The sequence below is a fragment of the Phocoena phocoena genome, chromosome 16 (genome assembly GCF_963924675.1).
Source record: "Phocoena phocoena chromosome 16, mPhoPho1.1, whole genome shotgun sequence".
NCBI lineage: Eukaryota > Metazoa > Chordata > Mammalia > Artiodactyla > Phocoenidae > Phocoena > Phocoena phocoena.
The window spans coordinates 13473667-13487726 of record NC_089234.1 but is presented as its reverse complement, the minus strand read 5'-3'; the positions used below and the strand labels follow the sequence as shown (position 1 = coordinate 13487726).

Here is a 14060-nt window from a genome sequence, read left to right as displayed (position 1 = left end):
TTTTTTTTTCCTAGTGGCAGAGGCAAGGCACAGGGGAGCAGGTCCCATTGTACGTTTACTTTTCAGGTCCCTGCTTAAGTCATGTCTGCTAACACCTGATTGGCTGGAGCAAGTCATGTGGCTTAGTCCAATGCTAAGAAGGAAGTATGCTCTGCCCACCCTGAGGCCAAGGCAAGTCTGGGTATGCTAGAGGGGAATGAAGAATTGGGACCAATAATTAGATCCACACCGAATAAAGGCCATTTGTAAACTGTGGAGCTCTGGCCGCACTAATTACTATTATTTCTACCTGTCCAAGAGTCAGGGTACCACAGGCCAAAGCACAAAGCAACCACCACGCATTCCTCCCAAAGCCCCTGAAGGTCAGCTCTCGGGCTGGCCAGGCTGCTGGGAGCGTACCTGCCTGGTGGATCAATAGTAATTTGAGACACTAGGGGGCGCGCTATCTGAGAAACTCTCAGGAACTGAACGCACAAGGACTGCCGCCTGCTTCCCAAGTCCTTGGGGGAAGCGCTGGAGCCGGGCCATTCTCGGGGCACTCCCCCTCCTCCCTGGCGGGACCTCTGGGCTCCTCCCTCTTCCAGCAGCTCCTGTCCTGCCCACTCCTGGGAGGATGGAGGCTGCGGGGCCGCCTCAAGATAGGAGGTGCTGCTGGGAGGCCCTGAGGAAAATCTTCCCTCGCCTCTGCTTCCACTGCTCCCTGGTGACGTACGCGCTGGTGGGTGCCGCGCTCTTCTCAGCCATTGAGGGCAGCCAGGACCTGGGGGCAGATGACCCGGAGTTTGAGGAGTTCCTGGAGAAGCTCTGTGACATCTTGAAATGCAACAGAACAGGTAGGTGGCGTACCTGGGCAGGGCGGGCCTTTTCTCTCTGGGTAGAGGCAGGCCCCAGAGAGGAGACAACTGCCTTGTAGGAAGCTGAGTCTGGGAGCTCTCTGCTTGCATCCTGCCCACTCCTGGGCAACCTTAGGCAAGTGACTTCTCTCTGGGCCTCAGTTTTCCCCTCTGTAAAATGGGGGTGGGAATAATGGACGGCCTCTCAGGGTTGATGTAAAGAATGTAGGAAAAGCGCTGAGCACCCAGTGGGCGCTCCCTTCCCTTTGCCTCAGTTCCCAGCCCCACCCAGACCGGCAGGCTCTAAGGAGGATGGATTGCTGGAGATTTGATGAGGTGGGGTGGGGTGGATGGGTGACCAGATCTGGAGCTGTGGGTTCCTAGGCTGGTCCTCAGAACCGCCTGCCCCACCCCATGGTTCAGTTTACAAGGACTGGAATTCAAGGAACAATCCAAATTGGGCTTGGACTGCCAAGATAGTAGCCTGCCCCCTGCGCTCCTAGTTCTTGTTTCAAGTGGCCTTTTTTTGTGGTCGGACTCAGGGGAGGAAGAAGGTGTTGTGAGAAGAACTTGGGTCCTGGTTTCAGTCCCATTTGCTCTCCCAGCTTGCTGTGTGATCTGGGGCAGATTGCCCTCTCTGGGTCTCAGTCTGCCAGGGAGAAGAAGGCCCACAATCTCAGGCCCACCAATCACAGGGACCCTGTGGGAAGCAGATGAGACAATGGACATGAAGCCTCTTGGAAGGCACAAGGCACTTTATATATGTCCTTATTGCTTTTCATTCGTATTTGTCACTTATTTCCATACTGTCTCCTAAAGCTTGGAAAGATGCATTCAACAAAGCAAGATAAAATAATAGAGAGTAAATAAAAGACAAAGGAAAAACAGACTCTAAAGTTCAAGGGAAGAACAGGGTCCCGTGGTATGACAGGTCCTCAGCCAGCCTGGTAATGACCCCTCCAACCTGTGGGATGTCCTTCCAGCGGGGGCGGACCAGAGGCTGATCACAGGTGGCAGAGTCTCCTCTCCATGGAGGGTCCTACTCCTTCTCTCTGCATCTGTGCCAGACAGACACAAGCCTACTCAGATGACCCAGGAGATGCCGTCTGCCATCTGACACTCTGAGCCATCACTGGGTCCAGACTGTCAACAACTTCAGGGCTTTCCAAACCTGGCCACGCATAAGAGTCATCCAAGGAGCTGGTCTAAAATACACATTCCCAGGCTCTTCCCCAAACCCACTTAATCAGGATCTCCAGGACCGGGCTGGGAATCTTATTTTTAAAAAGTTTCCTGGGTGATTCTGATGCACAGAATGGTATAGGAAAACAGAGCTGGTCCATCCGCATTTTGTACTGATTTTCACTGGAGATTAAAATGCTCAGTAAGTGCTGGTTAGTGCAGACCCTGTTTTTCATGCACTGTCTCACTTGATCCTCACACCCACCCCTTGGGGTGGATATGAATTGTCCCCCTTTTACAGATCAGGAAACTGAGACACTGGGAGTTAAACAACTTGCCCAAGGTCACCCACTAGAAAACGGAGCCAGGGATTCAACCCCAGACATTTAGATTCCAAAGCCATGTCATGCTGCCTCCCCGATGGGGAAACTGAGGCTCAGAAAGAAGCCTCTTGTCCACGGCTACAGGAACTAGTCAGGGTCAGAACTGAGTCTAGGTTGCAGGTGTCTGGACTGCCAGGTTGGTGCCCATTCAAACGAGTGGTGACTTCCTGCTGTTCCAGGCTCTGTGACATCTTCTTACAACTGTGCCAGCTGGCAGGTGACTTCTGGGATCCCTAAAACCCACTGGCTGCCAGGCCAAAGGTACCATTTGGACACCTCCCCGAGAAACTAGGGCCCCCAGGCCTGCTTCCGCCAAGTCTTCCCAGGTATCCTCAGCCAGCTGATCCCGGTATGATCACCACACTCCATCAGGCTTAATGGCTTCCAGGAGTGCATATGATTTGCAATCACGCAAGAGCCTGCATTTCATAAAAGCCTTTTTCTTTCGGTTCTCAAGACCCGGGGAAAGAGGCAGAGCAGAAGTTAGTCGGCCCCTTTGCAAGGCTCCGAAAGTTCAGAAAGGCCGCAGGGCAATTCCATGGCTGAGCTCAGGCCGGACCCCTGTGGGCCTCTCTCTTGGGCGCTCAGCACACAGGGTTATGTGGCCTCCTAATCTCTGCAGGTGCTGGAGCGGTACCTAACTGCAGAGACATGGAACAAAGGGTTCTGCGATCCTGCATTTAGTGTTGATGAGGGCCACAAGGCAGGGGGCGTGGTCCCTGGGGAAGACGCCCCTTCCCCTGGGCGGGACCCGTTTCAAAGGGTGTAACCTTCTCTCTCACGCCGGTTGTCTCTTTCTGGAGTTGAGGAAGGTGGGAAGCAGGGTCTCGGGAAGCTGCTGCAGCAGGTGAAGCCCCAGTGGTTTAGCGGGTCTGCAGGCCGGTCCTTCCTGAGCTCACTCTTTCTGCTGCCCAGTGGGTAAGTCCAGGGGTGAGGGCAGACCTGTGAGAGAAAGCTGGGGGTGGGGGCAGGGGAGGGGGACGCGGACCCTTGGTGGGGATGAAGTGTTCCATTCATTTAGTGCAAGAAACAGCTGTGGAGTGCCTACCCTGTGCTCAGGGAGACGGCAGTGAGCAGGGCTGCCACTGGCCCATTTGTGCAAATGAGAAGAGAATCCCCTTCCTTCAGGTGGACATGGCCCCATTCCCCGGGCAAAGGTCCCAGTGAGCGGGGTGTGGGCTGCGTTTCGGCTTCTTCTTGTCTCCCAGTGAGTGCCCTCGCACAAAACACAACCTGCCGGGTACCTGCCTGCCCGGGTTCCTGGACTTGGAGGCAACCAAACGTGGTCAGTGCGATGCGCTCAGGGTATGGCGGGAGCACAGCTTCCCCAGCCTTGGGGCTGAGGAGTGGGTTTCAGAGTCACCAGCATTGATGGCAGCTGGCTCCAAGGGAATGGAGGAGGGCACGGCGTGGAGAGGGAGGACGGTGTGCCAGAGCAGGACCGGAAGCGCCAACGATGAGGCAGAGGAGGAAGGGGACCTGCAGCGCTAAGGAGAGCGCACAGTTGCCTGCAGGGGCCGTGCTAAGCTGCCTCCTTAAAAGCCCACAGTGAATCAGGTCAGGGAGCCCAAGCCCAGAGAGGTGACGTCAGGGGCCAAGGTCGCGCAGTGAGTGGAGCTGGTGCCCACGAGAGCTGTTGAGACTCCAAGTCCAGTGCTCTTTCCCCAGAGTAGGCTGCCAGCTTTGCAGGTCTGCGGGGTGCTGTGGAGACTCTGCTTACCCCTGCTCAGGGAGCCCCAGGGAGAGCCTCGCCCTGCCTGGAAGCAGGGGCCGCTCAGATTCCTGTGTCCCCATGGAGTGGATGACAGTGCCCAGAAGGGAAGGACTTGGAGAGAGGAAGGAGCTGGCCTCGCGCTGTTCCCTGCACTTGCTTTGTACGTGTCTCCAGCCTCCAAGCAAGGGAAAGACTCCTGTGTGACACATTGTCCCAGCGAAGTCCTTTCCGGAGCCCCAGGCAGAGGGGAGGGTGTGGAGGCAGAGCTGCTTCCCTACAGTGAACACTTGCACGTTTTAAGATGGGCTCTGTGGACCCTCAAAGCCACAGATCCTCTCGGTGGCTGCACAGAGGGTGGGCTCCTGTGTGACACCGCACATTGGAACTGGGCTGTGGAGATGGCCTTTGCTTCTTCCCTCCCTCCCTTTCTTCCTTCTCTCCTTCCTTCCTTCCTTCACAAATACCGAACGCCTATGATTGCAACAGCAGCGGCTGCGCTGGCTAACGCATGTGTATTTATTTATTTATTTGTTTACATCTTTATTGGAGTATAATTGCTTTACAATGGTATGTTAGTTTCTGCTTTATAACAAAGTGAATCAGTTATACATATACATATGTTCCAATATCTCCTCCCTCTTGCGTCTCCCTCCCATCCTCCCTATCCCACCCCTCTAGGTGGTCACAGAGCACCGAGCTGATCTCCCTGTGCTATGCGGCTGCTTCCCATGTGTATTTAAGACTCATCAGGCTCCCTTTTCAGTTCTTCGCGATGATTAGCCCATTCCCACCTCGCAACAACCCTGAGGTCGCTGTTGTTATTATTCCCACTCTCTGAGGCAAGGCAGGTCCACCATTTTTGCAAGGGGACACAGCTCATGTCTGTCTGGGTCCAGGCTGTCTGGGTCTTAACCTGAAACCCCACTGCCTCTGTCTGTACGCGACTTTTTCTGTGCCTGGCATGGGGCTGAAATAGCTGGATGCCTCCGAGTCTAATGGAGGCGGGAACAATGAGCAGCTAAGCACACAGACGTGCTCAAGAGGAGAAGCTTGGGTTGTGAAGTGGGTGAGACAGGATGGGGGAGGGTGGTCCTGACTTTCGGGGATGGGGGAGAGGCTTGTCTGAGGAAGTGACATTTGAGTGGAAGGATCTGTGGAGATGAACCAGGCAAAGAAGGCTGAGAGGGCTTCCCTGGTGGCGCAGTGGTTGAGAGTCCTCCTGCCGATGCGGGGGACGCAGGTTCATGCCCCGGTCCGGGAGGATCCCACATGCCGCGGAGCAGCTGCGCCCGTGAGCCATGGCCGCTGAGCCTGCACGTCAGGAGCCTGTGCTCCGCAGCGGGAGAGGCCACAACAGTGAGAGGCCCACGTACCGAAAAAAAAAAAAAAAAAAAAGGCTGAGAGAGATTTCCAGCGAGGCAGCAGGCAAAGCCCCGGGGCTTAGAGGCCCCTCTGAGGTAGAGACCACTGAGGCTGGCGGGCTGTGAGAAGTGGGGCTGGTCTTGCGCTGTGTCCCTGGGCCAGCATCGGAGGACCTTCTAGTAACTAAGGGCCCCAGCTTCCCTTTGCGGTGCAGCAGCAGGGTGGGCCAGGTGCAGGGGCTGAGCCAGGCCTGGCAGGAGCCACCCCTGCTGGTGGTGAGGGGGTCACAGGAGTGGAGGTAGTGGAGCTGCCCTCGGGCACAGGTCGGGGGCTCCTGGGTCAGCGTCCCCACCAGGAGTGTGACTCACTGCGTAGCCCCCGCCCCTCTTGGGCAGTGAAAAGTACTGGGGCCCCATCTCCATGCAAGAGAGCATCAGCTCAGGAGAATACCGACCCCGGGGGGCCTGAGCTCACAAAGGCCGTGGCTGGGCACTCGTCCCGGGGTCCCCTCACACTCGGGGTAGAGGTGGAGCACAGTGGCCAGCTGCGGACTCTGGGGGCCAGCCACCTTGGGTCAGAGCTGTGTGACCTCCAGTGAGCAATTTAACCAGTCTGAGCCTTGTTCCCTGATCTATGACTCCTCCCAGAGCTGCCTCTGAGGGTCAGCGTGAGGGTCAGCTGCGACTGACAGAAAACCCAGCGCGGTTGGCTTAAACTGCAAGGAAAATGTGTCACCTCCCAAGTAGGAAGTCCAGTGGGGGACAGCCCTCAGGCTGCTTGATGAGCAGCTCAGCTGTGACATTGAGTATCAGGTTCTCTCCATCCTGCTCAGCGGGTCACACGATGGTCACCAAGGTCCACTTCCCGTCCGGGCATAATGGCATCTCATAGACAGAGAAAAGGCTGGCTGTCATAATCGGCAAGAAACTTCCTGGAAGCCTCCCACCCCCCAAGCCAGTCCCTGGCAAGGGGATTGGATTACCAGGATGACTTAGACGGATCGGATCTGTTAATCAGGTGAGAGAGAAGCAGCGTTCCAGGGAAAGATGGGGGAATGGCTGCTGGGTGGACAACCTGTGCCTGCTGCAACACACTTTCTTAAATGGGCACATATGCTTGTGTCCAAGGGCGCCCCCATGTGGTTTCTTTCAGAACCGGTCTCATTCACCTGAATGTTGATCCAAGCAGGGACAGGTCACGAGCAGAAAGAGTAACAGTAACTTAATAGCTGCGCTACTGAGCGCTTACCAGCACCAGGCGTTGTGCCAATGTGCTTTATATGCATGATTTTTTTTTTTTTCGGTACGCGCGCGGGCCTCTCACTGCTGTGGCCTCTCCCAATGCGGAGCACAGGCTCCGGACGCGCAGGCTCAGCGGCCATGGCTCACGGGCCCAGCCGCTCCGCGGCATGTGGGATCTTCCCGGACTGGGGCACGAACGCGTGTCCCCTGCATCGGCAGGCGGACTCTCAACCATTGCGCCACCAGGGAAGCCCCTATATGCATGATTTTGTTTAATTCTCATGACAGCCCCACGAGGTAAGTGCTGTTACCTCGTGGGGCTGGTCATTCAGCAGTGACCTTGGACTCTGGGAGGGAAGTCGTTTTGAGCAGGGTAGAAGCAGGGCACAGCTGGCCTTTTCAGGGACCCCAGACCTCCAGGGAATGCTTTGAGGGACAACATTTACAGGGGATCCGCAAGCGCAAGGAAGAGACTGGAAGCAAACGGGCTTGAGAGTATGGGGTTTCGTTAGGTTTTTTCTCAAGAACAAAAGGGGACTGATCTAAGGCAGCGTTTTTTAGCCTTGGCACTATTGGCATCTTGGACCAGAGGGTTCTTTGTGGCGGGGACTGTCCCGTGCATTCATTGTAGGATGTTTGGAAGTATCCCTGGCCTCTACCCCCCAGAGGCACCCACCTTTTCCCCTGCTGGCTTCGCCAGTCGCAACAGCCAAAAATGTCTCCAGACATTGCCAAATGGCCCTTGGGGGGCAAAACTGCCCCCTATTGAGAACCACTGATGTAATGCAATGGCTATTAAACCGTGGTCCCTGGACCAGTGGTGTGAGCACCACCAGAGAGAACTTGTTAGAGATACAAATTAATTTCCAGGCCCCATCCTAGATCTACTGAGTCAGAAACTATGGATGTGGGACCAGTGATCTGGGTTTTAGCCAGTTCTCCAGGTGATGCACGTAGATGTTTGAGAAGCACTCTCCCGGGGCAAGTGTTCTCGGGCCAGGCTGCATATCAGAATTACCTGGATATCTTTTACACGCCCCCATGCCTGGACCCCACACCAATCACGTCAGACTTACTAGGGACAGACCCAGGCATCAGTATTTCTCAGAGCCCTCCAGGTGATTCTAATGGTAGTCCAGGCCATGAACCACTGACCTAACAGAAATGCATTCGCTTGGTTCATATCCCAAGAAAATGATGCTGCCACTCATGGTACAAGTCCATTAAGACATCAAGCCATCCAGTAATTACAACTGGAAGAGGATTGGGGAAGGTTCTTCGCTGCCCGTAATCAATAATGGTCCTACTGGTAATACTGCTTCCTGTCCTGCATCTCTGGGTCACCTGAAATGCACCTGGCCTTGATGCTGAAAAAGGGACCCCTGAAAGGTATGAGGTTGGTCAATCCCCAGTCATTCCCAATTGGATCAGCCCCCTTGGATTAGGAAGTGTATGGGCTGTTAAATACTCACAGGCTAAGTGGCGTGGACTGATGGAATTGGAATATCGGCATGCATTATAAGAAATAGTATGATTTTCCATAATGCGTTTTAGCATTCAGTAATTGGGTAGGCAATACATTTCCTTCATAGGGGCCTGTGCTCTCTGAGACTTACTTCCTTGATGCGTTCTCTGCAACGTGGCATGTCCTCTGGGTTGTAAACATACTCCACCCAGAGGCAGCCACAATGACTTTGTTTGTAATCCACTACACCCACCTTTGCCAAGGAGAGCATGCATGTGGAGGGAGGTCTTCAGGTGAGGGGTGCCCACAGGCTGTGGGCTGTGCGACTCCGGACGTGTCACCTGACTCCCCTGTTCCTTGTCTATTAAATGCAGTAACGACGGTGGTTGCCAGCATTAGGGGTTCTGCTATGCGGGAAATTCTGACTCTAAAAGGCACTTTACTCCATAAATCCTGTAAGAAATGTGATATTCTTTCCTTGAAATAAAATAGATCTCACCCTGGTACTCCATCCTGGAGGCTGGGGGGCTTCCACTGGGGAGCCTCTCCTGACTTTCCTAGGGGTGCACGAGAGCTGGGGGCTTCCAGGCAACATCTGGAAAACAGGGTGGCTGCCTGCCCCTGGGCCCTGCTGCTGACACCCCTAAGGACTGCAAGGCCTGTGACAAGCTCAGGAGCAGGGATATTTGCTGACACCGGGGCCTAGGCTCCCGAGACTCCACGGCCAGGCCTCTCAGAGCTCCTGCCCCACCATGAGGGGCTCCAGGCCCCCTCCTCTCTTCTCTGCTCCAGAGAATCTCTCCTCACTCTCCACAATCACCCTGGCTAGAGCGAGCCACTCCCTGGTGTGCCCGAGGCTGCCGTGGTTTTAGCATTTAAGGGTTTACCAGAACATGAGACTTTCAGTCCTGGGCACATTGGGCCGCTGGTCATCCTCTCCAGGGCCCCCCTCTGTCCCCAACCCCCTCCCTCTCCCTAAGACCCCTCCCCACCCCAATCTCCTCAGTGCTTCTTGGCTTTCACCGAAGCCTGGACAAGATGCTGTCCTGAGGTCATTTCTGCAACCTCCTCTCCCTGAGGGGAGGGCTGAGCTGCTGGAGACCTGCAGGGAACTGGGAAGGGAAAGAGAGGCAACAGAAACCCTGGGCACCCCCTCAGAAAGTCCGGCCCTGTGGAACAGCCTCGGGTTTCTGATGGGGGGTTTAGCCAGTGCAGGCTCACTCCTGAGCTCTTGGGTCCTGCTGGACAGGTGGGGAGCTGAGTTCAAGAATTTGCTTCCAGCCCGACTAGGAGCCCCCAGAGGGCGTGACCTCTGCCTGTTCCTCATTGTATCCCAATCCCACCCGCGAAAGCCTGGCATAGAGTAGGTGCTCAATAAATGCCCATCCAGGATGGATGCCTTTGTTCTAACCTGTTGGTCTGCTCTTACACATCTTGTTACTGATCTCCGCTTGTAACTGCATGCTCACGAGGGTGGTTATTTGATTCCTATCTGCTTTGCTCACCGCTGTGTCCCAGTGCATGCAGTAAGCACTCACATGCACAAACAGTATGAATGCACAGAGAGTTCGCCACCCCTGCCGTCAAATGGTACCTCATGGACGCAGTCAGGGTGGTGTGGAGTGCCCTGGGAGGGGTGCACAGTGATGGGACCTGGTGAGGGCCACAGCCCTCTTCCAGAACCCTGATGAAGATGGGCAGCCTGATCCCGTGCGTATGCCTGGAGGGCGGAGGCTGAGGCCAGAGTTTGCGCAGGAAGCTGCAGCCCTGGAGGAGGTTGGGGCTTAGCCAGCCTGGGAATTGCCTTCCAATTAATTTACATAATTGGGCTGGGGTTTTCTGTATTAGTCATCCTTTTATGACACCAAAAATTAAACATAGGCATTAAATACAGAGCTTCTCCCTCTTTGTTGAAGGCAGTGAGCTTGCCCACTCCAGAAGATCCAGCGACTTGTGCTGTGGGGTTCCACATCCCTCTGATCCTGCCCTCTCTAGACACGGCGGGTGGGGGGCTGGGGTGATGGGAGCAGGGGGCTCCTGAAGAGCATGGAGGCTTCAACCTCTCTTTGCTTGACCATCCTGTTCTTGATGGTTGGAGGGTCCCACCCCCTCGGTGCTCCTGACCCAGCGGAGGGAGCTGGCTTGGGAACTGGATGGCCCTGGGGGTTTGACCCCCAACTCCACACTTTATCACACGTATGCTCTTGGCTAAGTCGCTTCACTTCTCTGAGCCTCAGTTTCCCCATCTGTAATGGTGATAATACTTACCGATGAAGACTGGTTAATACCCAACCCACAGTAGATGCTCAAAAAAACAGCTATTAGAATGAGGGCACCAACCTCCTGAGAACGACACACTGTGTGTGAGGTGCTGGTCTCTTGTAATCCTTTCAGCTGGTCCATATACAAAGCAGGTATTATCGTGCCCATTTTACAGATAAGACATCTGAAAATGTGATCAGTCATGTAACTTTCTAGTAAATGGCAGAGCTGGAATTGGAAACGAGGTTGATAAGATTCTAGATGCTGGGGTCCTCAACATTTCACTCTCGTTTATGAACACGTCTGACCCACTAAGTCACAAATGGCTCTGAGGGCAGCGATTGTATTTTAGTCACCGTCCAGCTTTCTACCGTCCCAAATACCGTGCGTACTGCTGTACACACCACTGGCACATAATAATTGCCTAATATATAGAGGCCCAGACATCCCAGGAAGGACAAGCGTGGCTTCGTAAAAACTGACGCCTTCATGGAGGATGATGGAGGTGATGGGTGTGTTTGCAAAGCCCGCACATCCTGTCACCTGTGCTCATCCTATCCCTCCAGGTGAGCTAGGCCCATCCTCCTTCAGATGCTCAGAAGTGGCAAAATGCGAGGCAGTCAGCTCCTCCCAAACACGGGGTTGTCTCCTGCCAAGGACATTTCTGGTCAAAGATCTGGACATGAGTCGTCCCTTATCCTAAAGAGAAGCTGGGTTTCACCGCCTGTTCCCCCAGCAAAGCAGACCTAATGTCAGACAAGTGGATGAATGTTTTAAGATGAATTTTTTTTTTTTTTTTTTGCGGTACGCGGGCCTCTCACTGTTGTGGCCTCTCCCGTTGCGGAGCACAGGCTCCGGACACGCAGGCTCAGCGGCCATGGCTCACGGAGCTCCGCAGCACGTGGGATCCTCCCGGACCGGGGCACGAACCTGTGCATCAGCAGGTGGACTCTCAACCACTGCACCACCAGGGAAGCCCCAAGATGAATATTTTTAAACATGTTGTGTAAAATGTCATATGCCAGGGAGAGGAAGTGGCAGAAGGTCTCTTTAAAGTTTTTTGAGCAGGGGAGTGGGGAGAGCAGCCGACAATCCCGGGCTCTGTCCTCCTTTTCAGGTTACGGCAACACCTACCCTGTCACCAGGCTTGGCAAGCACCTGTGCGTGCTCTGTGCTCTCTTTGGCGTCCCCGTGATGTTCCTGGTCCTCTCAGACACAGGCGACATCCTGGCAACCATCTTATCCATGTCCTACCACCAATTCCAAAAACTCCTTTCCTCCCCCCTCCCCTTCCCAAGTGGCGCTCCGGACCCCCCTGCGAAAGAAGACCTGACATCAGTCCCGTAGACGAAGCCATCCCGAGGATTGCCATCAACGACCCAGAGCTCCCGGGCCCCAAACCTGGCCCCTCAATCCCAAGCAGCAACATGGAGCTGTTCGAGAGACTTCTAGCACGAGAGAAAGGGAACACACTGCAGGTGCCCCCTCAGGCCATGGAGGGGAGCTCTTCGTGTCTTGAGCTGGTGTTCGGGAGACTCTCGTACTCCATCATCAACAACCTGGATGAGGCGGGGCGGCAGGAGGAGAGGCTGGACATCCCCCCTCCCCATCATCGCCCTCGTGGTCGTCGCCTACATTTCCTGTGCAGCTGCCATCCTCCCCATCTGGGAGAAGCAGCCTCACTTCGAAAATGCCTTCTATTTCTGCTTCGTCACACTGACCACCATTGGGTTTGGGGACATTGCTTTCGAACAGCCTCACTTCTTGTTCTTCTCCATTTATATCATCGTTGGGATGGAGATTGTGTGCATGGCTTTCAAGTTGGTGCAAAACAGTCTGATTCACATCTACAGAAATGTCATGCTGTTCTTTGCAAATGGAAAGTGTTACAATCCTGTTAAAAAGTGAAGGCTCCATCGACTCTCGTGTGATGATGCTGGCCCAGCTGGTTGTCTTGCCTTTTGGGGCAGTGTAGTTAGAGCTGGTGGCACTGCACCCTGTCACCTGAGGCCTCAGAGTCACACCCTGCATGACAGCTGAATTCAGTCTCGAGGCCCTGCAGAGATGTGGCCAATGCCCTTCCTATCAGGACATTAGACAAAATCTGTCACCATCCTCCAAAGTTCAATTAATTGCCCTGTCTTCATTTTTCAAAAGCCCCACCTAATGTAGATGAAACCACCTTACAGATGTCACTGGATTTCTTGCAACATGAGAAAAAATTTACCTTTTGTTTACAAATTGTTTTTGCAATTTGTACTTTCAGCTGAATTAAAATCTTCCTGAGCTGCTCCCCACTTACCCTTGACGGAACAGAGCTAGGCTGAACCACCTCTTTTCTTGGATGAGTGCATGAATGGGATCAGCCCAATCCCAGCCCTTGTAACATACACTGCTGGCACTGAGAGGAATTGTCACCTGTGTTCACAGGGGCCTGGGATAGTTCCTGATTGCCAGATTCGGTGCAGACCAGTGTTCTCACCAAGCAGCACGTGATCGCACCTCCTGAATGAGCTGGCATGTGAAAGTATTGATGCTTATGTGAGTGCATGGGTACGTGTAAGGGTTGGCACTCATTGGTGGCTGTACTCGTGACCTGTTCGTGAATGAGTTGGCTTGTGAATGGGGCATCTGTGTGGCAGATGCTGTAAGTACCCCACCCATATGGCCTGTTACTCCAGTTCCCTTTGCCTGAGGACTTTCTCCGGCCACTAAAGCATAGGCATGCGCAGGGCAGGCTAGAAGTGCCAAGGAATGAACGCTCCTGGGAGCAGCCCTGAACCAGTGACCGATGGGAGTGGGTGGATGTGTGGCCCCAGCTTCTTGTGCCACGTTCAACACCGTCTCCCCCAGGGGAGTCGAGCCTCACTTGCCCAACAGTCCACCCTGTGTGGCTTCCTTCATTTCTCTGTCTCCTATCTCCCCTCCTCTTGAGATCACCCCCAGATTACCCACTTGCACACAAAGCTTTGTCTCAGAGTCACTGCTGGGGACCCCAGCCTGGGAGAGGATGTACCAAATTGGTGTATGAACTGGCTGGCCCTCGCACGTAGTACTACAAGAGTCGCACTGTTTCCCTAGTCAGTTATTAGAAATGTCTTATTGGAGAGAATCAAAGTTTCTTGAATGCTTCTTTGAGAGAATCTTGGAAAAATCAGCTTGTGTCCTGTGATCGGCCAAATCAGTCAGCTCCGGGGTAAATGGTGAATTTTGCTCCAGGGTATAGAACAAAAATCGCAAAAACCAATGAAAAGTGCCGGGAGGTTCCAGTTTGGAAAGAAAGGAAGTCAGCAATCAGAGGGGGCTGCAGGCCTTCCTTTCTGGATCTTCCTTCCTCTTCCCCAAACCTATTAGGTTTTTTGCTCCCTCAGCTCTTTAAGACCTACCTCAGGAAATGGAATTGACACGGTGTGAACAAGAACCACTGAAAGACATGGGATTTCAGGCAGCAGCCACTGGGACTAGGGTCTCTGTGGAGTTTCTCGACAACCCTGAAGTCACAGGCGCCCAGTTTCAGTGCATCAAAGCCCCTCAAACCCAAAGGCAATCAAGACTGGCCGCTCAGGCGAGAGCACAGGATCAGATTCGAAGTTCAGTTTGGTAAACGTTCATTGAGTG

The 14060-nt window shown here is 54.1% G+C and overlaps 1 protein-coding gene across 1 annotated transcript; it reads left to right on the top strand.

Annotated features, from left to right (window-relative positions):
• Positions 1-613: 613 nt before the first annotated feature.
• On the top strand, positions 614-12350 carry KCNK18 (potassium two pore domain channel subfamily K member 18). The gene is given in 6 exon segments (XM_065894921.1): positions 614-833; positions 3202-3312; positions 7267-7290; positions 11560-11712; positions 11715-12040; positions 12042-12350. Coding segments are annotated over 6 exon segments (1143 nt in total).
• Positions 12351-14060: the final 1710 nt, after the last annotated feature.